The sequence below is a fragment of the Cervus elaphus genome, chromosome 4, assembly GCF_910594005.1.
Source record: "Cervus elaphus chromosome 4, mCerEla1.1, whole genome shotgun sequence".
NCBI classification, from domain to species: domain Eukaryota; kingdom Metazoa; phylum Chordata; class Mammalia; order Artiodactyla; family Cervidae; genus Cervus; species Cervus elaphus.
Window position 1 is genome coordinate 47,236,085 of NC_057818.1, and position 25,420 is coordinate 47,261,504.

Here is a 25,420-nt window from a genome sequence, read left to right on the forward strand (position 1 = left end):
TTTCTCCGAGGAGTAAAGGATTTGGACCATGTATTTGGCACCCTAACTTTTAAGAATCCCACCTGGGAGACAGGCCCCCAAAATATCCATCTCTGAAAGTCAATGTCCACGAGACCCACAAGGTTATAGTGAGCTATGAAACTGTTCTTAACTGTCTCGTGAAGAATCACTGTGGCTATTCTCCCAGGGCTTGGCAGCAGACTAATTTTGTCTTTTAACCTTCATGCTAGATTTATAAGTGATCAACCCACCATTACAACACCATTCTGAACTGAACTAAATATTTACCTTTACCAGTGAGATTTATACTTTCATATGTTACTAATTAGCACCCTTTCTATCACGTTAAAGTCAGTCAGAGAGCAGCTTTTAAAGGATGCAAATATACCTCTTTTGGGGGAAGACTGGGAAAGATGGGTGTTTCTGTCTGTTCCCTCTGTACTAATAACCCCTGAAGGAACAGCCAGTTAAGAACTTTTGTTTTTGCTACCATGCCATTGAACCCATGAACACAAGCCCCACTGGCCACCAGAGTCAGGCTATACGGACTGTGTCCTCTGGTCAGCAGCCCCCATCCCGGGCTGTCAGACTTTTGCACAAGCTCCTTTCATGAAGACTCCAGCAAACCGTGCAGAGGCAGAGGGAGAGCATAAAGATGGGGCCACCTGGTGACCTAGTCTCTAGAGAGAGTTGCAGTTACCCTCTGGATATGTGTTAAATGAGAAGCATGCCCCTGAGGCCACAGCTTTTTTTTTTCCCTTTGGCTGTACTGTGCAACACGTGGGATCTTTTTGTTTTTCTTAAAATAACTTTAACATATCTTTATATTTTAAACGATGAAAAAGGTAGGGATATTACAATGATATTCTCTTACTTTTTTTTCCCTTCATGTGGGATCTTAATTCCCTGACCAGGGAGCAAACCTGCACCCCGTGCATTGGGACTGCAGAGTCTTAACCACTGGACCACTAGGGAAGTCCCAGGCCACAGCTTTTAAGATGAGCAAATAGGTGTCTTTCACAGAAAGACAGGAGTTTCAAATAAACAACTTCACAACTCCAGAAATTAGAAGAACAAATTAAGCCCAGGAGGAAGGAAATTATAATAAAGACAGAGTAAATAAAGAGCCCCCCCCCCAAAAAAAGGGGGGGGTGGGGGGGAAATCAACAAAATCAAGAGCCGGTTTTTCAAAAAAAATAAGCAAAATTGATAAAACTTGAGCTAGATAAAGAAAAATAGAGAAAAGACTCCTGGCAAATTCTACCAAACATTTAAAGAAATAATGCCAATATTTCTCAAACTCCTCCCAAAAATTGAGAAGAAATACTTTGAGCAAATTCCAGGAGATAGTGAAGGAGAGAGGAGGCTAGTGTGCTGCAGTCCATGCGGTCGCAGAATCGGACAGGACTTAGCCACTGAACAACAACAATTCACTTCTCTGATGTTTTCAATGGCTGATACTGCCCATCAAATTTTAAAGTTATTTCTTGGTCCAACAATTCACAAATCAGTTCTTCAAGAAATGCATCTCTCCCAGAGGACATTAAAAGAACACAAGATTGAACGGCTATGACCCCAGGGTCTGGGCTGTACAAGAGCAAACACCCTACTTTAAAAAAAAAAAGAAAGGAAAAAAGGCCCTTTCAAACCGACTTTCTAAAGAAAGCGCTTTTCTTTCTAACCCATAATCGATACTTCTGGTTTTACATGAAAGTCAAGCTTTAAGTCATTTATTAGCTCAGTAACCTTTGTTCCACCAAACCTTAACAATAACAACAAAAATACTTCAAGGAAAATTTACCCTTCTTGTTACCTTTTTACAACGAGGCTCAGATTATCTTCCAAGATACAATCATACATACGGTGATACTCAATGAAATTATCAGTTACACAAACACACAAAATCCTGAATCCAGTTTCTCTCTCTTCCTATTATCACCAACACACTAAGTCATACACCCCCGAGTTTTCATTACTTGCCTCCTGCAGAGCTGGCCTCACCGCCTCCCCTTCTCCTCACTCCCCGAACCACACAGAAATCAGTTCAGTAGCACAGAATAACATCAGCCCCCTTCCCAGCAACAGAAACCCCTTCCCAGCAGCAGAAATTCCACCCCGTTTCATGTTCAGGATTCCTCCGCCTTCAACCTCCCCAATCGCGTTGCAGATTCCCGGTACCCCTCCCCTTCGGCCTCCCAGACTAGTTTGGAGTCTCACAAGTTCAGGTCCCACAATTGCTCTACGCTGAGGAACCCCTAAACCAAACTCACGGCCGAACAAAGGCCAAAACAGCGACCCAGGAAGTCTGCGCACGCCTTGGGCAGTGACACTCCCAGAAGTCTCCGCGGTGCGACCAGGCGCAGGCTAAGACCAATTTCAAACGGTCCATCCACCGCTCGCTTTTCCTGCTCCCTAACTACATTTCCCAGAAGGCTCGGCTGTGCGATTTCTCCCCGCTTGCGGTCTAGTTCTTTTCTTCCAGAGCCTGTTCAACTCCCGGGGATAGTAGAAAAGTCCATTTTTAAACGCTTCACAGTGGGCTTTCTTGGGAGTCACGGCCCGAGGCTGAGCTAGGCTCTGTGAGGCCTCCGGTGGGCGGTTTGATGAGGGGGATGCAACCCTTTAGGCGGGGCCGCAGCTGATCTCTGATAGAAATCCGGTTGACCGGTAGCCATCTTGTCAGCCACAGGGATGTCTCTGACTACACTTCCCAGAGGACTCCTCGACAAGGACGTGATTCTCGCGTGATTCCAGCCTCAAAGTCACGCGCTGGCGGGACCCTCAGGTCCGCACCAGCTAGTGTTACCGTGTTGTGGAAGGTTCAGCTTCTTGGGAAGCTTGGGAGACCTGAGGTGGGGAACCAGAGAAGAGGGCGAGGCCGGAGCTTAGGCCTTGTACCTCTCTCTGAAGAGGTGAGTTGGAAATTGTGTGGTTGTGTTTGCGTTAGTGTTTGTGATGAATGACCACGTGATTGTGTATGGCTCTTCCGGTAGTGAGCGTGTGTGAGGTTCCAGTGATAACCCTTTGCTTAACTGTCTGAGAACCTGTGACTGTGCCGATGTGACGGGATGCGTCCTGGTGATGTGCGTGTAATCACTTGCGGCAAATTGTATGTGGTAATTGTATGTGGGGGTGTGAGTAGCTTTTGACTCGGTGAACGTGATAGCGTTTGTCCCCGTAGAGGGGTGTGATTGTGCGACTGGGCTGCAGAGTACGTGGGGGTACCTGTGGATACTGTGTGGTTTTATCTGTGGTGAGTGTGATTGTGACTCTACGGCCATATGCAGGTGTGCCGTGCCCGTGACAGTGCCGGTGTGACTGTCCTCTTGGTAAAAGTGTGATTGTGCTATGTGACGCTGGGTATGCGGCCCTGTGTTTGGGTTGTGGGTTATCTCTATCTGTATGACACCCTGGTGGTTTAAATCTGTGTGATTATGTTTGTGTGACTGGAAAACGGTATGAAATTTTTTCACTTATGTGTATATATATATCTCTTTAAGCTTTATACAGTAGTTTTCCCCTATTTTTAAACTTTATATGAGTGCTCCATACTGTCTTTTATCTTTTACTTTATTTGTACAACTGTGTTTTTGAGAATTATCCATATTAGATTTTAATAGTTGTTCATTTGTTTTCTTTGCTATATTCCATCATTAAACTACTGTTATTCATCCCTTCTAGTAATGATGGAATTTGCGTTATTTCTAGTTTTTTTACTTTATAGACTATGCTGCCATGAACATTCTTTTACATAGATTACAATGTATGGGTTTACCTACCAAATGTAGTTCTAGGAGTGCTAGGTCATGTATCTTCCACTTTCCCAATAGTGCCAAGATATTTACCGAAGTGGGTGCCATGTTTATACTTTACATCAGTGCTTCAGACACCTCATTGCTCATGTCCCTACCAAAACATGGTTCTGATAGTTTTTTTTAAAAAACATTTTTATGATATATACAGTAAAGTGCACAAATCTTAAGTATATGGCCATAAAACAGTTTCCTAGATCATCATAAAGAATTTTGCCAGCACCCCAGAAGATTCCCTTATATCCTTCCCAGATATTCCTCTCCAAACGTCAGTATTCAGAATTCTATAACCATTAATTAATTTGATCCATTGATGAATTTCATGTATAAATGGAATTATATTCCATGTATTCCTTTATGTCTGGTTTCTTTTGTTCCACATTATGTCTATGAAGCTCATCTATGTTGTTGAGTGTAATTGTACTTGTTCTCATTACATTTGGGTGTATAGTGCAATTTTTTGAATCCACTGTTCAGTTCAGTTACTCAGTCGTGTCTTGACTCTTTGCAACCCCGTGGACTGCAGGATGCCAGGCTTTCCTGTCCATCACCAACTCCCAGAGCCTGCTCAAACTCACGTCCATCGAGTTGGTGATGCCATCCAACCATCTCATCCACTGTCATCCCCTTCTCCTCCTGCCTTCAATCTTTCCTAGCATCAGGGTCTTTTCCAGCGAGTCAGTTTTTCATATCAGATGACCAAAGTATTGGAGCTTCAGCATCAGTCCTTCCAATGAATATTCAGGATTGATTTCCTTTAGGATTGACTGGTTTGATCTCCTTGCAGTCCAAGGGACTCTCAAGAGTCTTCTTCAGCACCACAGTTCAACAGCATCAATTCTTTGGCACTCAGCTTTCTTTATGATTCAACTCTCATAGCCATATGTGACTACTGGAAACATTATAGCTTTGATTAGACAGACCTTTGTCAGCAAAGTAATGTATCTGCTTTTAAAAATGCTGTCTAGGTTTGTCATAGCTTTTCTTCCAAGGAGCAAAAGTCTTAATTTCATGGCTGCAGTCACCACCTGCAGTGATTTGGAGCCGAAGAGAAGAAAGTCTGTCAGTGTTTCTGTTGTTTCCCCGTCTATTTGCCATGAAGTGATGGGACCAGATGCCATGACTTAGTATTTTGAATGTTGAGTTTTAAGCCAGCTTTTTCACTCTCCTCTTTCACTTTCATCAAGAGGCTCCTTAGTTCCTCTTCGCTTTCTGCCATAAGGGTGATTCATCTGCACGTATGAGGTTATAGATATTTCTCCCGGCAGTCTTGATTCTAGCTTGTGCTTCATGCAGCCTGGCATTTTGCATGATGTACTCTGCATATATAAGTTAAATAAGCAGGGTGACAATATACAGCCTTGATGAACCCCTTTCCCAATTTGGAACCAGTCCGTTGTTCCATGTCTGGTTCTAACTGTTCCTTCTTGACCTGCATATAGATTTCTCAGGAGGCAGGTAAGGTGGTCTGGTACTCCCATCTCTTGAAGAATTTTCCAGTTTGTTGTGATCCATACAATGACTTTGGTATAGTCAGTAAAGCAGAAGTAGATGTTTTTCTGGAACTCTCTTGCTTTTTTTCTGTGTTCCAGTGGATGTTGGCAATTTGATCTCTGGTTCCTCTGCCTTTTCTAAATCCAGCTTGAGCATCTGGAAGTTTTCAATTTACGTACTGTTGAAACCTCGCTTGGAGAATTTTGGGCATTAATATGCTAGCGTGTGAGATGAGTGCAATTGTGCAGTAGTCTGAACATTCTTTGGCATTGGAATGAAAACTGACCTTTTCCAGTTCTGGGACCACTGCTGAGTTTTCCCAATTTGCTGGCATATTGAGTTCACAGCATCATCTTTTAGGATTTGAAATAGCTTAGATGGAATTTCTGCACTTCCACTAGCTTTGTTTGTAGGGATGCTTCCTAAGGCCCATTTGACTTCGCACTCCAGGATGTCTGGCTCTAGGTGAGTGAACATACCATTGTGGTTATCTGGGTCGTTAAGATCTTTTTTGTATGGTTCTTCTGTGTATTCTTGCCACCTCTTCTTAGTATCTTCTATAAGGTCCATACATTTTCTGTCCTTTATTGTACCATCTTTGCATGAAATGTCCCCTTGGTATCTCTAATTTTCTTGAAGAGATCTCTAATCTTTCCCATTCTATTGTTTTTCTTTATTTCTTTGCATTGATCACTGAGGAAGCAGATAAGTTCCTGCTGTTCTTTGGAACTCTGCATTCAGATGGGTATATTTTTTCTTTTCTCCTTTGCCTTTAGCTTGTCTTCTTTTCTCAGCTATTTGTAAGGCCTCCTCAAACAGCCATTTTGCCTTTTTGCATTTCTGTTTTTGGGGGATGGTTGATCACTGCCTCCTGTATGATGTCATGAACCTCTGTACATAGTTCTTCAAGCACTCTATCATCTAATCCTTTGAATTGATTTGTCACTTCCACTGTATAATTGTAAGGGCTTTGATTTAGGTCATACCTGAATGGTCTAGTGGTTTTCCCTAATTTCTTCAATTTAAGTCTGAATTTTGCAATAAGGAGTTCATGACCTGAGCCACAGTCAGCTCCTGGTCTTGTTTTTGCTTACTGTATAGAACTTCTCCATCTTTGGCTGCAAAGAATATAATCAGTCTGATTTCGGTATTGACCATCTGGTGATATCCACATGTAGAGTCGTCTCATGTGTTGTTGGAAGAGGGTGTTTCCTATAACCAGTGCATTCTCTTGGCAAAACTCTTAGCCTTTGCCCTGCTTCATTTTGTACTTCAGGGCCAAACTTGCCTGTCCTCCCCGTATTTCTTGACTTCCTATTTTTGTACCTGATTACATTGTTCAGGGACATTTAATAGTTTCCAACTTGTGGCTATTACAAATTGTGTTGCTGCTATGAACATTCTACTGTGGTTTTGATGAACACATAAATGCTCTTCTCGGGGTTTCCGTGTTGGCCCAGTGGTAAAGAATTTGCCTGCAATGCAGGAAATGCAGGTTCAATCCCTGGGTGGAAAGATCCCCTGGAGAAGGAAATAGCAACCTACTCCAGTATTCTTGCCTTGGGAAATCCCATGGACAGAGGAACATAGAGGGCTATAGTCCATGGAGTCGCAAAGAGTCAGACATGACTGAATAACTAAAGACCAACCAGGAGGATCCCACATGCCAGAGAGCAACAAAGCCACAACTATAGAGCCTGTGCTCTAGACCCTGGCAGCCACAACTACAGAGCCCATGGACCGCAACTTCTGAAGCCCAAGCACCCTAGAGCCATGCTCAGCAGTAAGGAAAGCCATTGCAATAAGACTGCATTGCAACTAGACTGTAGCTCCCACTTGCTGCAACTAGAGAAAAGCCTGCGTAGAAGCAAAGATCCAGCACAAACCAAGCTAACTAAATAATCGTTAAAATAAATAAATGCTCTTCTCTTGAGTAAATATTTAGGAGTGGAATTGCTAGATCACTGGGCGACCCCCTTGGACTGTAGCCCTCCAGCCTCCTCTGTTCATGGAATTCTTCAGGCAAGAATAATGGTGTGGGTAGCCATTCCCTTTTCCAGGGGAATCTTCCTGACCCAGGTCTCCCGCATTCCTTACCCTCTGAGCCATCAGGGAAACCCTAGATCATTGGGCAGGCATATGTTTAATTGATACTACCAGTATCTTATGTTGTACCAATTTACACTCCATCCAGTAATGTATGAGAGTTTCAGTTGCTCTACATCATGTCTGTTAGATTGAAATTGTCAATCTTTTGTTTTAACTATTCTGGTGGATTTATAACAGAGTTTCATCACAGTTTTTAATTTGCATTTCCCTGATGTGTTAACGATGTTCAGCACCGTTTCAAATTTTTATTAGCCATTCAGATAGCCAGTTTTTAAAAGTGTCCTCTTGTCCTTTTAATTTCTTTTTTCACTTTTAAGAAACTTTTTACTTTTATATTGTAAGCATAAGGCAAAGGATTCCAATACACTCTTCACTCAGGTGTCCACAGTACAATTAGGAGAACCAGGAAATTTACCCTGATACACGACTTTTGCTAATTTACAGACCTTATTTAAATTTTTCTAATTGTCTTGTCAGTCCCCTGCTCTGTTAAAGAATCCTATCTAAATGCCCAGATTGATTTAGTTGTCTCATTTTATTAGTATTCTCCCATCTGACATAGTTCTTTAGTCTTTTTTATCTTTTATGACCGTGACACTTTTGAAGAGCACTGGCCAGTTATTTTGTTGAATGTCTTTTTTTTTTTGTTTTATTTATTTTAATTGGAGGCTAATTACTTTACAATATTGCAGTGGTTTTTGCCAAACGTCAACATGAATCAGCCACAGGCGCACATGTGTTCCCCATCCAGAACCCCTCTCTCACTTCCCTCCCCATCCTATTCCTCTGGGTCATCCCAGTGCAGCAGCCCTGAGCACCCTGTCTCATGTATCCAACCTGAACCAGCGATCTGCTTCACATATGATAATATACACGTTTCAATGCTACCCTCTCAAGTCATCCCACCCTCACCTTCTCCCACAGAGTCCAAAAGACTGTTCTTTACATCTGTCTCTTTTGCTGTCCCGCATATAGGGTCATCATTACCATCTTTCTAAATTCCATATATATGTGTTAGTATACTGTATTGGTATTTTTCTTTCTGAATTACTTCACTCTGTATAATAGGCTCCAGTTTCACCCACCTCATTAGAACTGATTCAAATGCATTCTTTTTAATAGCTGAGTAATATTCAATTGTGTATATGTACCACAACTTTCTTATCCATTTGTCTGCCGATGGATATCTAGGTTGCTTCCATGTCCTAGCTATTGTAAAAAGTGCCGCGATGAGCATTGGGGTACACATGTCTCTTTCAGATCTGGTTTCCTCAGTGTGTATGCCCAGCAGTGGGATTGCTGGGTTGTATGGCAGTTCTATTTCCAGGTTTTTAAGGAATCTCCACACTGTTCTCCATAGTGGCTGTACTAGTTTGCATTCCCACCAACAATGTAAGAGGGTTCCTTTTTCTCTGCACCCTCTCCAGCATTTATTGCTTGTAGACTTTTTGATAGCAGCCATTCTGACTGGTGTGAGATGGTACCTCATTGTGGTTTTGATTTGCATTTCTCTGATAATGAGTGATATTGAGCATCTTTTTCATGTATTTGTTAGCTATCTGTATGTGTTCTTTGGAAAAATGTCTGTTTAGTTCTTTGCCTATTTTTTGAATGTCTTTAAATTTGAATTTGTCTGCTGTTTCCTCTTGGCTAAATTTAGACTTTGCCTTTTTGGTAAAAAGATCACAGAAATAATTTCTTCTTCTCAATGTGTCATATCAGAAGCTATATGATATCTCATTACTAGTAGTGTTAACTTAGGTTACTTGGTTTGAGTGATTTCTCCCTGGTTTCTTCTTTGTAAAATTACTGTTTTCCCCCTTTTAATTAGTAAGTATCAGATGGTTTTTTAAAAAAAATACTTATTTGTTTGATTGTGCCAGGTCTTAGCTGTGGCATGTGGGATCTAGTTCTCTGACCAGGGATCGAACCTTGGCCCCCACATTGGGCAGACAGTCTTAGCCACTAGACCATCAGAGAAGTCCCTCAGATGGTTTTTCTTTTTGATCCCTGGGTCAGGAAGATCCCCTGGAGAAGGGAATAGCAACTCACTCCAGTATTCTTGCCTGGAGAATTCCATGGACAGAAGAGCCTGGCGTGTTACAGTCCATGAGGTCACAGAGAGACAGATGTGACTTAGGACTAAACAAAAATAACAGATTATCTTTTTAATGTCAATGACATCTGTAAAGATATTCCCTTTTCATTACTGATTTTGTTCATTTGTATTATCCCTCTTTTTCTCATCGTGCTGTTGGTAATAGGTCTTTTATTCCTCTGAGTACTGTCAAGAATTATTTTCCTTTCTCTTTGGTTTTCAACAGTTTGACTCTAACAGTTTGCTTGGTTGTGGTTTTGCTTTTGTATGTTTGTTTTGTTTACCTTCTTGTATATTATTCTTCTGTTTGCTGAGCTTCTTGAAACTCTTCTTAGGATTTTTAATCAATTTATTCAAATATTAATTCCTGTCCAGTCTCTCTTCTTCTCTGAGACTCCACTTACGTGTGTGGTGATCTTTTAACTGTCCCATATATCTTTTACACTCATTTCTGTTTTTTTTTTTTCTTGTACTTCATGTGGATATTTTTTGTTGGCTTGTCTGAGTTCAGTAATCCTGGTTTCTCAAAACCATGCAGTAACTTATTTATTTCCTAATTGGCTGAAATAGATAGTCTGTTTGTTTCTTTTTTATGGATTTCACTTGTGTTTAGTTTCTTCATCTTATCATCCATCCATTTGCCTGTCGTCTCCTTGGTTGTCGTCAACATTTTAGTTGTAGCTATTAATATTTTAAATGGTTTGCCTACTCCAGTATCTAAATTGTCTTTGGTTCTGCTTGTTTTCTGTTTTTATCTCCTTGCATGTCTGGTAATCTTTAATTGGATGAGAGATATTGTGTCTAAAACAATCATAGGGGCCAAAGCCAGTCACTAACTACTTCTGCTTTCTTATTATATAAGAAGAATTAAACTGCTTTTCAGGTCCCTATTACTAACAGACAAGTACAATTCCTAGCATATAGGAAATTTTCAGGATAATGCTGGAAGTAATTTAAAACATTACATTTTTTAATTAAAAGATAGGTTTATCATTTAGATGAGTGCAAAATTCTCAAAAATTTTAAGCTATTTATTAGAGTGAGAGACTTCTCTATAGTGTTATCTTTTGACAGTGCTCTTTGCCTATGTGTGATTGTGTTGCAAGCATACTGTGGTCTTGGCTACAGAGATCGTTGGCTTTATTTTTTTTTTTTTTTTCAATTATTTTTATTAGTTGGAGGCTAATTACTTCACAGCATTGCAGTGGGTTTTGTTATACATTGACATGAATCAGCCATGGAGTTACATGAATTCCCCATCCCGATCCCCCCCCCCCCCCAACCCGATTCCCCTGGGTCCTCCCAGTGCACCTGGCCTGAGCACCTGTCTCATGCATCCCACCTGGGCCGGTGGTCTGTTTCACCATAGATAATATACATGCTGTTCTCTCGAAACATCCCACCCTCGCCTTCTCCCACAGAGTCCAAAAGTCTGTTCTGTACATCTGTGTCTCTTTTTCTGTTTTGCATATAGGGTTATCATTACATCTTTCTAAATTCCATATATATGTGTTAGTATGCTGTAATGATCTTTATCTTTCTGGCTTACTTCACTCTGTATAATGGGCTCCAGTTTCATCCATCTCATTAGAACTGATTCGAATGAATTCTTTTTAACAGCTGAGTAATATTCCATGGTGTATATGTACCACAGCTTCCTTATCCATTTGTCTGCTGATGGGCATCTAGGTTGCTAGATCGTTGGCTTTAAAAGAGAGGAGCAGATCCTCCAGATGGAAGAATTCAGCCTGGGGGAGGGTACCATCTAGGGGAAAAGATGAAGAGTGTTGGGAATGTGAGAAGCATTGTATGAAGCTATTGAAATGAGATGTTTCCATTTTGCTTGACAGGTACAACACCTGTGGAAAATCAGGGAAAGGCCAGGAAGACAGACTAGAAAAGGGGACTTAAAAGTGAGGAGTATAGGAGAAGGAATTATTTTCAAATCATTCTGGATAACTGTTGATTCTTCAGTGTCTAGCACAGTAGCTGGTACATGATAGGCTGTGCAGTTGAGAAAAATACCAGGAATACTAAGTTAAAGGAATGCTTTCAGGTTTTAAGGAAGAGGCATTTATGGATTACTTTGGTTTTCATGTCTGAAATTTGTTTACCTGTGGGGGAATGCAGTGAGTAACTAGGGGTAGGGGTAAAAGTAGCTATTGAATAATTGATACAGTGATACCATAAAATTATTTCCTGAGTGGTCAGTTTTACATGAAATTATTGACAATTGATGATCAAGGAGTTTGATGCATAGTGGAATGCTCACTGCCCCTTATACTTTTATAATGTTCAGTTTATTACATTCTTATAGCCTATAGACAGACAAATTTTCTTAAACATTTAGACATCGATCACAAATTCACTTATCCCCCTAAAACGTTTTAGGCTTCTGTTAGTAAAGGAGATAGACAGAATATACAGTTTTCACAAATTTTATTACTATACTTATAGTCAAAAGCTATTCTAAAGCAACAGTGATATGGATTTAGTCCTTTTCTGTGTTATTTCTTTGATTTTACTTCCTTTCTGTTGTTATACTGATTTTAATATTGTCCCCAAAGTACTGTAAATTCTGTAAAATTACTTCATTTGCTTTTTTTGCATTACAGTTTTCTTTAAGTCAAGATTCATGAACCCCAAAAGTTTTCTCAAACTAGACAAGATTAGAGGATCTGGTTTATCAATCAAATGTTTCTTGGTCAGGACTTGGGACCTGATTGTACAATCCAAGATCACTGAAAATTGATTTGACCAATGTATATCCAAATTAAAATGCATATGACCAGCTTTTAGGAATTAATCATTCAGAATTCTATACAGGTAAAATGATATATTAATATGTACAAGGACATTTACTATAGCATTGTTTGTTATGGTGAAAGACAGGAAGCAACCCAAATGATAATTGGCAGATTGGTTGAATAAATTAAAGTGTATCCATTTAATAGAATCCAGTGTAGGCTAAGAGAATTAATTATGTATCTTTGAATGTACTAGTTGGGATCTGGTCCAAGATACTTTAAGTAAAAATAGCGATGTGTTTGACAATGTATGGGCTTCCCTGATGGCTCAGTGGTAAAGAGTCCTCCTGCCAATGCACGAGACACAGATTCAATCCCTGGGTCAAGAAGATCCCCTAGAGAAGGAAATGGCAGCCCACTCTAATATTCTTCCCTGGGGAATCCTGTTGGCAGAGGAGGCTGGAGGGGTACAGTCCATGGACACAAAAGAATCAGACTTGACTTAGTGACTAATCAACAACAACATAACAGTGTATATAATATACTTCAATTTGTGATTTTTAAAAAGTGTATCTTTGTGTGTATATGAGTATACATACGGGGCTTCCCTGGTGGCTTACCTGGTGAAGAATCTGCTTGAGGATATATACAAGCTAGATTCTCTAAGCCGTATCAAGTGCTCCAGATCTGGCCTGTTGTAGTTAAGGCCTGAGGTTTCTGGAGTAGGGGGTAATTAGAGATTTGCCCATTCTTTTCACTAATCCCTCCAGTGTTTGTGTGTAGTTAGCAGAGGGGAAATGATCATACTGGGAGCTGAGAGGCAAGTGGCATCTTGTATAACTTCTTTCTGTCTTCTCCAGCTCTGCCTTTTTCCAAAAAAGGAGTCCAGAGAAGAACTGGTCCTTTTCTGCAAATATCAAAGCCATGGCTCAGGTGAGATGCTGTTTTTTTTTTGTTTTTTTTTTTTTTTTTTTAATTTTTTTTTTTTTATTTCTTTGGCTGCATTGTGCAGCATGTGGGATCTCAGTTCCCCCACCAGGAATTGAACCCTGGTCCCTGGCATTTAGAGCACAAAGTCTTAACCCCTGGGCCACCAGGCAAATCCCTAGATGCTGTTTCTTTTTGCTCAGATAGAGTCATTTTTACCCCTAGTACATGTAAATATTTGCTTTCCTTATCATGATGCTTTTTGGTGTTTAAAAACAATAGCAGCCTTCAGACAGTTCAGTTATACACAGTGCCAAAGTTCTCTTAACTCTTGCTCTAAAGAAAAGGTCTCTAATAAGCCAATTCAAAAATTGCTCTCTTGGTGGAGGTATTTATAGAAAAATATAAGTGGTTAGATAATCATTAAAAAAAGGAAAGAATATCTGGTTAAAGATCTTTATACTCTTAGTTACAGGTAACTGTTTGAAGGCTAAGGGGTTAGATACCAAGTTTCTCTGAAGAAGTCTTAATCAAATTAAAATCCATTAGAAAATTGCTTATGGATTTCATCATAAATCCTGATTTGTTCCCACATACTGTGAATTGCATAATATAAAAACAATCTGACGGAGACCAGGTTTGAAAAAAAATTTTTTGCACTGGTTAACATGGTCTCCCTTCAGGAACCTGACCCCTATTTCCTCCTAAAACAACCCAGTGCCCTCCACAGTTCCTTCTTTTAAATAACTTTTACTCATTTAATAAGTCTTTCACCATCTTCTGTCAGATTTGTGTCAGAAATCTTGGCAGAACAGAAATGTGTTTTCTATTAGTTAATGAATCTAATTTGCTTCGACAGTGATTGATGGGATGGAGATGGGTAGGGTAATTAGGGCACCTCATAGGGAAAAGCCCTGATCATCTCCATAGACTTAGATTTTCCAGGAAGAAAATTTGTGGGATGGTTTTGTTTGATGTCATTCTTAGTACACAGAAAGGTCTCTTAATGTATGAGCCCTTCAGGTTTGGGTATATGACTGGTGGTTAGTACAAAGCTCTGACAACCTGCGAGACCATCCATGCTAAATAGACTTCAATAATGCCATTGTGTGAAGTTGGATCATATTCTGTCAATTTCCTGTAGCTTAGGAACAAAGGATGTTTACATCGAGCAGTGGGCGGTTTTAGGTAAAATTGGACCAACGTTGGAAGGTCTTTAAAGATCACCTTCAGCCTCAATGTCTGAAAGCAAAGGAGAAGTCCTTTATTTCCATATTACAAAACATTCAGTGAAAAAAGAATGCTTATGAAAGGAATTTGTTTAACAAGAAATAACTCTTATTATATAGTTTATAATAGTGTGGCATTAGAATGGATCAGTCTTGAATTATATGAAAATTTAATTTCCTAAGATAAAATATTTTTTAAAGTTATTTGTACATGTTCACGAGTAAAGTAGGGATATTTCATTCTGGCCTCACTACCAGTTTCACTCCAAAAGGTAGCTGCCTTCAACTCTTGAATATTGATTATCAGTTTTACTCATTATCTTTTGACTTACTGCAGAGTGGAAAGGACATTATACTCATATTGCACCCTTCATTTCCTCTGATCCTGTTATTACATCACAATTTTTGGTTAAATCGATAGTGTACACATTGTCACAACTGCAAATATCCCTCACTGCTGAGCCAGATCATGGCTTTATTCTGTTACAGCCTTTCATTTTTCCTGAGGTTAATTGCTTTTTCCCCTCATTTGCTTAGTTGTCCATGTATTTATATCTAAAATCTTTAGAATCACTGCCACATGCAAGTCAGTATGTTTTCCGTCTGATCAAATACATCAATTCCTTTTGAACATGGAAACTTCCATCCCTGTTGCCTTTTTCACCCTGCTTCCATTTTGTCTAGTTGCTCTCTTGGCCTGTTTCTCAAAGACTTCCCCTTTTTTCCCTGGGATTTTCCTTCTCTGTTTTCCTGTGTTAATTCACATATTTATTGAATCTCATGTCTTCCTCTTCTCTGGTTTACTCTCTGGTTTTGGTAGATCACAACCTCTGATAGTTTCCTGAGAAATTGTGCTTGAGTCTTTTCATGTCTGGGGGTTTCTTTTTTCAGTTGTCACAACAGAATGACAATTTGGTTATAGAATTCTAGGTCAGAATTTCTTTTCTTTTGGGCAGAGCCTGGGAGATTTAGTGCCCTGACCAGGGATTGAACCTGTGCTCCCTGGTTCCAGGGGGCATTGGGAGCGTGGAGTCTTAACCATTGGACTGCCAGGGAAGTCCCCAGAATTTCTTCATTAGCATGTTGAAGAATTGTTCTTACCATTTCTTATTTTTAGTGGTTTTCTTAACCCCATTGCCTCTGTGATTCTTGATGGCTTTTATCCAACCTGCTCTCCTCTGGATGCTTTTAATGTCTTCTCTTTTCCCTTATTCTGAAATTATACCCTTAGCTGTTTTGGAAAAGAAACTCATATGTATTCATAACATAGCATTTGCAAAGTGTTTGTATATACTACTTCATTGAATTGGGAAACTCATCTTGGCTGGATTTTATACCTCCCCAGACTTATTTGGATAACAGAAGTGCCCAACTATCCACAGGTAGTTTTGCCTGGAGGAAACAGAATGACTTGAAAGCAGAGTGATTCAGTCCTGTTTATTTGTTTACAGTCCTCCAGAGGCATCCCATTCAGTTCCACTCTGTGTGCTTGCTGTTTTCAATTCTTCTTTTCTTTTTTTTCTTCTCTCTTTCCTTCACAAAAGCAAATGTTTTTATTGATCAAACCTAATTTTTAAAAATTTAACATGGTTGTTGTTCCAGGAGTCAGTGATGTTCAGTGATGTGTCCATAGACTTCTCTCAGGAGGAGTGGGAATTCCTGAATGATGATCAGAGAGATTTATACAGAGATGTGATGTTGGAGAATTACAGCAACCTGGTTTCAATGGGTAAGGACATCCATAATAATTTAGATTCTGCCCTGAGAAGGTCTATTTCCTCTGGTGTTATACTCACCTACTTCTCAAGTAACTGTTTGTGTTTCTGTCTACACCCTGTTCCCAGAGGAATGTTTTTAATCTTGTAGAGCTAGAAAGAGGAAGCTGCACTGAGTTGTGAGGAAAGTTTCAAGTGCTCTTTTATGTTTCATAAATCTGATGTATCTTCCTTTGGCTCTTTCTTAATAATGAAAGGGCTGGATTTGAATTCTGGGACATTCTCAACATAAACCTCTCCTTACTTCTTTTGTAAGCAGGACATTCTATTTCTAAACCAGATGTGATCTCCTTCTTGGAGCAAGGGAAGGAGCCCTGGTTGGTTGACAGAGAACTAACAAGAGACCAGTGGCCAGGTAAGTGAGGCATGGCAGGTGATGACCCAGTCAGTCAATGGAGAGATTGCACCTTTGAAATGCAGTCTGGGAAGCTTCCCTTAAAAACTTTAGGCCTGTTGTGCAAAAAGTAAGCCTTTTCAGCATGACCTTTCAAATGACCTTACCTTTTCCCCTTACTTAACACACTCTGCCTGCTCCTCTTATGCTTCTCCTCTTATGCTTCTGTCCCAATTCTAACGAGCTGGTGCCCTCCTCCACCTTCTCTAATAGTCCTCCTTTCTATGCATAATTTGAATCTACTTCCTTATCTGCTTCTCATCCTCTTTTGTACTTAGTCTTCAAAGAGCATCACTGTCTCCTGAAATACTATTTTTTCCTACATTACGAAAGACTCACTTCCTCTAGAGCTTATAAGATACAGTAGATACACTCATTGGTTCATTCATACTTTTAATGAGCATTTGCTGATTTTCTAATGTGTGTGAAGTACTCTGCTAGGTACGGAAAGATTAAAAAATGCTAAGTGGGAATTCCCTGGCAATCCAGTGGTTAGGACTCTGCACTTCCACTGTAGGGAGCACAGGTGCAATCCTTAGTCAGGGAACTAAGATCCCGCAAGCCACTGACGCAGCCAGGAAAAAAATAAAGAATAAGCAATTTCAGAGTTTATAGCTTAATGTGGGTGCTGTTTATAATTTGTAAAATTTAGAAGCACGAGAGAGGTTAAAATAGGGAGCTCAGCAGAAAGGGGGGGCTAAAGAGATAGAAGAGGAGTTGATCCACATAGCTGTCATAAGAGAGACATTTGAGCACACATGTCATTGAGTTTAGAGTGCTTGAAAAAATAATCTGTGCCTCCATTGAGATCTTAGGGCTAACAAAGATAAAGAAAAAAAAAAAAAACAAACAAGACAGCATGTTCCTTCATTCAGTATATGTTTTGTGTGATTTTTTTTTAATTTCTATTTTACATTGAAGCATAGTTGATTTAACAGTGTTGTGTTAGTTTCAGATGTACAGCAGAGTGATTGTTATACATATATGTGTATCCTTTTTCAAATTCTTTCCCCATTTAGGTTATTACAGAATATTGAGCAGAGTTCCCTGTGCTGTATAGTAGGTCCTTGTTGGTTATCTGTGTTAAATATAGCAGTGTGTACAAGTCAGTCCCAAATTCCCAGTCTATCACTCCTCCCTATCCTTCCCCCTAGATAATCATAAGTCATTCTCTAAGCCTGTGAGTCTGTTTCTGTTTTGTATATAAGTTCATTTGTGTCATTTATTTTTTAGATTCCACATATAAGCAATATCATAGGAAATTTTGTCTTTCTCTGTCTGACTTACTTCACTTGGTATGATAATCCTCAGGTCCATGCATGATGCTACAAATAGCATTATTTTGTTCTCTTTAATAGCTGAGTAATATTCCATTGTATATATGTATCATATCTTCTTTATCCATTTATCTGTCGATAGATCAGTATATGTATATTGAATACCTATTGCATGCCCAGAGCTACTCTCAACACTTGAAATTAGAGCAGTGAGTAGAATATGCAGAATGTCTATTCCCAGAGTTTACTCTCAGCTGCAGGGAGAGATACAGAAATAAATGAATATATAATGGTAAGTGCTGAAAAGAATAAGTGGAGAAGTGGAGATGCTATTTTATGTGATAGGGTACAAGAAACTTTCCAATAAGGTGACATTGGGACAGAGACCTGAAGAAGTATAGCTATAAATCATTGTATGTGATTACTAGGAAGAACATTCCAGAGGAACCCAGACATTGAAGGGCCTCAGGCAGGTATGCATTGGCTGTGTGTGGGGAGCAGCCAGGAGGCCGGGGCCTCTTCTACCCCGGTTGTTATTCACGTATTTTCAAATGCAAGACCTCTTGTCACTTCACCCTTGCATAACCTCAGTATGTAATTCTAAAAAGCAGACATTGTCTCCCTTACATAACTTGACTGCTTTGTCATCCCCAATAACTTTTGCACTGATTTCTTGGTACATCGAATTGTTTTAGTGTCATTTTACTAAGTACTAGTGAGAGGGGACATTTTCACCTTCATGGTGCTGCTATCTTTAACATGTTCACTACTATATTTTACACTTTTTATCTATTACTGCTCTAATTCTCAGTCAATTTTTATGGATTTTATAAAATAAAAACATTATATACCTATTTCCATGGGGTGTTTTGTACTTCATAAATTTTAATTTGGATTGGCATCTTTTAAAAATTATTTATTTATTTATTTGGCTGCGTCCAGTCTTAATTGCTGCACTCAGAATCTTCATTGCATCCTGTGGAATCTTCCATTGTGGCACACCAGCTCAGTAGTTGTGGCACGTGGGCTTAGTCGCTCTGTGGCATGTGGGATCTTAGCTCCCCAACCAGGGATCAAACCTGGCTTCCCCTGTACTGCAAGGCAGATGTTTAACCACTGGACCGTCAGGGAAATCCCTGGATTGGCATCCTTAAGTGTATGCTCTAATGTGTTTGCAGTCATCTCTTTTGTGGTTATTACAATTTCTGATTTTAGAAAATTAGCTGACCTCTACAAATTTCATAGATATCTTGTTCTTTAAAAAAAAAATTTTTTTTGCTATATTTTAAAATAATTTTTATTTATTTATTTATTTTTGGCTATGCTGGGTCTTCATTGCTGCTCGGGCTTTTCTCTAGTTGTGGCTAGCGGGGTCTACCCGCTGGCTATAGTGCTCAGGCTTCTCATTGCAGTGGCTTTTCTTGTTGCAGACCACAGGCTCCAGGGCTTGCAGGTTTCAGTGGTTGTGGCATACAGGCTTCGTTGCTCTGCAACATTGTGGGATCTTCCGGGATCAGGAATCAGACCTGTGTGTCCTGCTTTGGCAGACAGATTCTTTACCACTAAGCCACCAGGGAAGCCTCTCTGCTGTTTTTAATAGCATCTAAATCCATTTTAAAGTTCTTTTACAATAAACTATAAACTGAGAGTCCAACTCAATCCCCTCTCCCCTGCCCCTAATGGCTTGTTTTAGCACCATTTATTCAACAGCTGCTTATGTCATCGTTGTTTCGTCTGCCTGTTCGTTGGAAGTTTTGGTTCATGTTACTTTGTATTTCAGGGCCTCTTTCTGTTTCTTTGCTCCATTTATCCACTTCTACCTTCAGAGATAGATATGCCCAGCAGACAGTTTAATATATTTTAATTATTTTTATTGGAAATTTTCTCAAGTACAGAAAGGTAACAAACTATAGGTAGACATTTAAACAGTTATAAAATGAACTCTCATGGAAACATCACCCAGATCTTAAGAACTTGCAACACTGTCAGCACATCTATGTCCACAGTATCTTTGTGCCCCTTTATACTGTTACCAATTAAGAGAGCCACCACAGTATAGTTCAGTTTTGAGTTTGAAATTTATATACATAGAATCGTACTATATATACTTTTATGTTGTTTTTTATGAATCATTTTGCTTTTAAGATTCATACATATTATTTCTTATAGTCAGAGTTGATTGATTCAGTTATACCAATATACTACAGTTTATTTTTCGGTTCTACTTTTCATAGGGAGTTAGGTTGTTTCCACTTTTGGACGGTTAAAAATTGCTACTATGAACATTTTCTGTGTGATATGAATAGAGAAATGAATGGATCACATGGCATCATATCTTTAGTTGTCCAGTTTTCAACTTTTTTTTAAGTTCTCAGGTTTTGTTTTGTTTTAATACTTTTATTTATCTTTGCCTGTGCTGGGTCTTCATTGCTTTGTGCAGGCTTTCTGCAGTTGTGGTGAACAGGAGCTACTTTTCATTGTGTTATGTGAGCTTCTCATTGCAGTGGCTTCTAGAGAGCATGGGCTTAAGTAGCTGCAGCTCCTGGGCCCTTTGAGCACAGGCTCAGTAGTTGTGACGCATGGGCTTAGCTTTTCCACAGCGTGTGGAATCTTCCCTGACCAGGGATTAAACCCATGTCCCCTGCATTGGCAAGTGGATTCCTATCCACTGTGCCACCAGGGAAGTTCTCCACTTTTCTTTAATGCTTATACTAGATTACAGTCCCACCAGCAGTAAATAGGAGCTTCCATTGTTGCACATGCTTCCTAACGTATTGTCAAACTTAGATTTTTATCAATTGCTGAGTATATATAGTGATACTTCAGTGTGGTTTTAGTTTGCATTTCCCTTTTTACTGATGAGCTTGAAGACATTTTCATATCATTGTTGTTTTTTTTGAAATTCTTCTTTAGCTAATTGCCTGTTCAAGTCTTTCTTACCTGTTTTTCTTTGGATTCCCTGTGTTTTTAATGATGTGTAAGAGTTCTTTATATATTTTGCTTATTGAGTATATTCCATGTTCTAAAAATTGCTAGTGTCTTCTTCACTCTAAGTTATCTTTTAGTGCTCTTTATGGTTTCTTTTTGTGAACAGAGGTTCTTGGTCAGATTTATCAGTCTTCTGTTGGGCTTCACACTTATTTGGTCTTATGTAGGAAATTCTTCCTTGGCCTATCTTTGAATCTGATTTATAATACATAAACAGAATCACGGTATCTGTACCTTTTGTCCTGTTTAAGAAAATTTTGATTACTGTGAAGATACTCTTTTATGTTTTCTTCTTGATGTCTGATTGTTTTTCCTTTATAAACTTTTCCTCTAAGGGGCTAAATTTTTACTGTAATACATTCAGGTGCGGTTACTTTTATTTCTCCATATTTTGTTTCTGTTTGTATTTTTAAATCCAAGAATTTATATCTTTTTCCGGTGAGAGGAAATCCTTGGCAGTCATCTCTTTAAACATTACCTTGCTACCATTTCCTCTTTTCTCTCTTGAGCTCCTATTTAACAGAAATAAAACATCTGGATCACCTCTGATTTATTTTTTTTTAACCTCTGATGTTTTAAATTCTTCATCTCTTTTTCTATTTATGCTGCCTTTACATAGAATTCCTTACTTTGATACTACTCTACATAAGATAGATAACCAACAAGGACCCACTGTATAGCCCAGGGAAGTCTACTCAGTATTATGTAACAACCTATATAAGAAAAGAATGTATACATCTATGTATACATTTTGCTGAGTCACTTTGCTGTACACCTGAAATTAACACAACATTGTAAATCAACTATATGCCAATAAAATCAAAATGTAAAAAAATGCAAAGATGAGAGCAAAAAAAAAGAATTCCTTGCATCGATTTGTATTGATTCACTAATAGTCTTCAGTTATGACCTTTTGACTCTTCAACTTATCCACGAAGTTTTTTATTTTAAAAAAATAGTATAGTTATTTAGAAAATATAGTACATGTACAACAGGATATATGTATCACATAATTAACAAAATTCTAAGATAATAATATGTAAATACCTAAATTTGCATACGTAAGATATTGGCTAGGAAGTATGCCTAAGAATATAATTGCTGGGTCTCAGCTTACTCTACTCTTTTTTTTCTTTTTTCTTTTTTTAGTTCCATCAATTGTCACTTTACTTTTGAACATTTTAGGGAAAGATTTACAGTGAAAGATTTTTTTTTTCAGAGATCCCAGTCAGGTTTATTTTTTGTAACTTTTTCTTATTTGGAGGATAACTGCTTTCCAAATATACAGTGAGCAAAGGACTATCTCTTCAATAAGTGCTGTTGAAAAACCTGGACTACTGTGTTACACCTTACACAGAAATAACTCAATATGGATTAAAGACTTGAATATGAGACCTGAAGCCATAAAACTTCTAGAAGAAAACAGAGGGAAAGCTCCTTGACATCAGTCTTGTAGTTTTTTGGATATGATACCAAAGCCAAGACAACAAAAGCAAAAATAAATAGGATGACATCAAACTAAAAATCTGTATGGAAAAGGAAGCAATAAGCAAAATAAAAAGGCAGCCTACTGAGTGAGAGCAAATATTTGCAAATCATGTATCTAACAGGGAGTTAATATCTAAAATATATATACAGAACCCATATAACTCAATAGCAAAAAAAAAAAAAAAAGATAAATTTAAGGAAATATAGGGTTTCCCTGGTGGTGGAGGTTAAGAATCTGCCTTGCAGTGTAAGCAACACCAGTTAGATCCGTGGTCCAGGAGGATCCCACATGCCCTGGGACAGCCGAGCCCGTGTGCCACAACTGATGAGCCTGCACCCTGGAGGCCACGAGCCTGTGCGCTGCAACAGGAGAAGCCACCCGATGAGAAGCCCTTACACCGCAACTAGCAAAAGCTCATGAGCAACAACAGAGAGCCAGCACAGCCAAAAATAAATAAATGTTAAAAATATAAAGATATAAAAAGAAACAAAAGTTTACAACTGAAAAATACAGTGGCCTAAAATTTTGAAACTTACTGGATAGACTCAACAGGAGAATGGAGATAACAGAGGAAAATTAGCGAACTTGAAGGAAGACCAAAAGAAATTAGCCAATATGAATAACAGAAAAAAGATCTAAACCTTAAAAAGAATGACTCAAGGGGAATTCCTTGGCAATCCAGTAGTTGCGATTAGCAGTGGGTGCTCTCACTGCGGAGGGCCCAGGTACAATCCCTGGTTAGGGACCTACCATTCCACAAGCAGCACAGTGCTCCCGGAAAAAAAGGAAAAAGAATGACTCAGGGACATCCTGTGGGATAACAGCAGAGTTTTCATATTTATATCATTGAAGTCCCAAAAAGACCATAGACAATGAAAGAACCGTAAAAATAATGCATTACTTTTAGAGAAACAATGAGTGGAACAACTGGATTTTCTCTTCATAAACCATGGACGTCAGCAAAAGTGCAACAGTATTTTATTTGCTAAAGAACTGTCAACCCAGAATTCCATAGCCAGCAAAAACCTTTCAGGAATGAAAGAAAAATTAAGAAAAACACTGTTGCAGGTATACAGGGAAACTGAAACTCTGGCCTAGCATCCGTGTGGGACTAGGAGATAATGAGAGAGAGTCCCTACCCTTTCTCAAAGGAGTGAGCAGTTGTTAAGTCGAGGAGACAGCTGTCATATGAGAACACAGGGCTAATGCTGCCTGATAATCTGGTCCTTCAAGGAAAGCCAGAAATCCAGATTTCTGTATTAAATCTCCTGATAACGTCAACAGTGGTAACTCATTTAAAACTTTAGAGAACTGTTGGGGCAACACCAAACACAAACATGTGAGTAGGATACAACCTGATTCATTGGGTTATTACTTATATGGAGTTTTCTTTTTCTCTGAACCTCAGAAATTCTACCAAGATATATCTAGTTAAAACTCTTTCCTCCTCAAATTCTGCTCAGTGCAGAAAGGAACCATCTGATTACTAAGTTTTCTTCAACTCTGGGAATCTGTCTTAACTGTTGTTTCTGCATCACCACCATATTCTCCTTCTAGAACTCATATCTTACATTTATTTTATTTCCTATATAATTTTCTTACCCCATGACCCTATCATCTTTTTTTTTTTTCTTTCAGTTACCATTTCTGTCCTTTCTCTTCTGAAAGTCTTTTTTTCAAGAGTTCATTCTAGTTTTAGTAATGATTGACTTTTCACTGGGGAATTTGAAGATTTGTCTTACTTTAAACCCTCTTTCCTTTTTCTCCTTACGTAGTATATCACAATTTAATTATTCGGTTTGCTTAATAACTATGTAAATTTTTTGTTGCCAAGCTCTGTAGTCACATTTCACTCCTTGTACAACTTTTCTTTTCCATGAAGTTAAACTGTCTTAAGTGAGAACTGATTAGTTTTCTGTTTATCTGTCAGTAATCTCTTTTCAGACACATCAGGTAGCTGTGGTTTGTTTTTTAACTGAGACATTCCTTCTCTAACCCTCTGTTCTTCTTCCCCAGGTGTGGTGTAACATAGCTGTTATTTTAGAGTTTCCCTTTATTGTCATCCAGTGGATTCCCTTAGGATCATCCCATTGATTCCCTTAACTCCTTCCCTTTTAATTCATTTTGATTCTCTTCTGTATTTGCATTCCTTGGATTCTTGTCTATACCTAGTCTGTTGGGTCTCCTGCCTGCCTTTTTCTTGATTTGTTTTCTTACTTTTTTTTTTTTTTTAAGATTTATTTGATTTTTTGACTGTAGTAGTTCTTTGTTGCTGTGCACAGGCTTTCTCTGGTTGCTGAGAGTGGGGGCTACTCTCCGTTGCGGTGCAGGGGTTTTCTTGCTTCAGGGCACAGGCTTGAGCGGATTTAGGGCACAAGCTTCAGTGCACTCAGTAGTTGGAGTGCACTGGCTTAGTTGCTCCGGGACATGTGGGATCTTCCAACACCAGGGATCTAACCTGTGTCCCTTGCATTGCAAGGCAGTTTCTTAACCACTAGACCACCAGAGAACCCCTGTTTTCTTTCTATTCTGAAGCAAAAAGCAACCAGGGAAAGACTGCCAAAGAAGTAAATAGAAAGTATATTTTCTGAATCCCCGCGTGAATAAAAATGTTTTTATTTCACCCTCATAATTTGATCGATAATTTGACTAGAAATATCAATTTAGGTTGAAAGAGTGACTTCAACTCTTTGAAGGCATTGCTCCAAGGATTTTCTAAAATCTTCTAGTATCTAGTGTTATTGAGAAGTCCAAAACCAATTCAGGTTCTTAATTCTTTTTTTTTTTTCCCATTTATTTTTATTAGTTGGAGGCTAATTACTTTACAGTATTGTAGTGGTTTTTGCCATACATTGACATGAATCAGCCATGGATTTACATGTGTTCCCCATCCTGATCCCCCTCCCACCTCCCTCCCCATCCCATCCGTCTGGGTCTTCCCAGTGCACCAGCCCTGAGCACTTGTCTCATGCATCCAACCTGGGCTGGTGATCTGTTTCACCCTTGATAGTATACTTGTTTCAATGCTATTCTCTCAGAACATCCCACCCTCGCCTTCTCCCAGAGTCCCAAAGTCTGTTC

The 25,420-nt window shown here is 39.0% G+C and overlaps 1 protein-coding gene across 8 annotated transcripts in view; it reads left to right on the forward strand.

Annotated features, from left to right (window-relative positions):
• The first annotated feature begins 1,303 nt into the window (after positions 1-1,303).
• The window catches only part of ZFP82 (ZFP82 zinc finger protein), a 56,217-nt gene continuing 32,100 nt past the window's right edge, over positions 1,304-25,420 (forward strand). For 2 of the 8 annotated variants that reach the window (XM_043893220.1, XM_043893232.1), the window contains exons 1-4: positions 2,986-3,109; positions 13,121-13,193; positions 16,019-16,145; positions 16,448-16,546. In XM_043893220.1, coding sequence (XP_043749155.1) covers positions 3,069-3,109; positions 13,121-13,193; positions 16,019-16,145; positions 16,448-16,546 — 340 coding nt within the window. In that variant the 5' untranslated portion in view covers positions 2,986-3,068. Of the gene's footprint in view, positions 2,913-2,984; positions 3,110-13,120; positions 13,194-16,018; positions 16,146-16,447; positions 16,547-25,420 lie in introns of those variants that run through there. The other 6 variants (XM_043893230.1, XM_043893212.1, XM_043893228.1 and 3 more) reach the window with 5 other exon arrangements.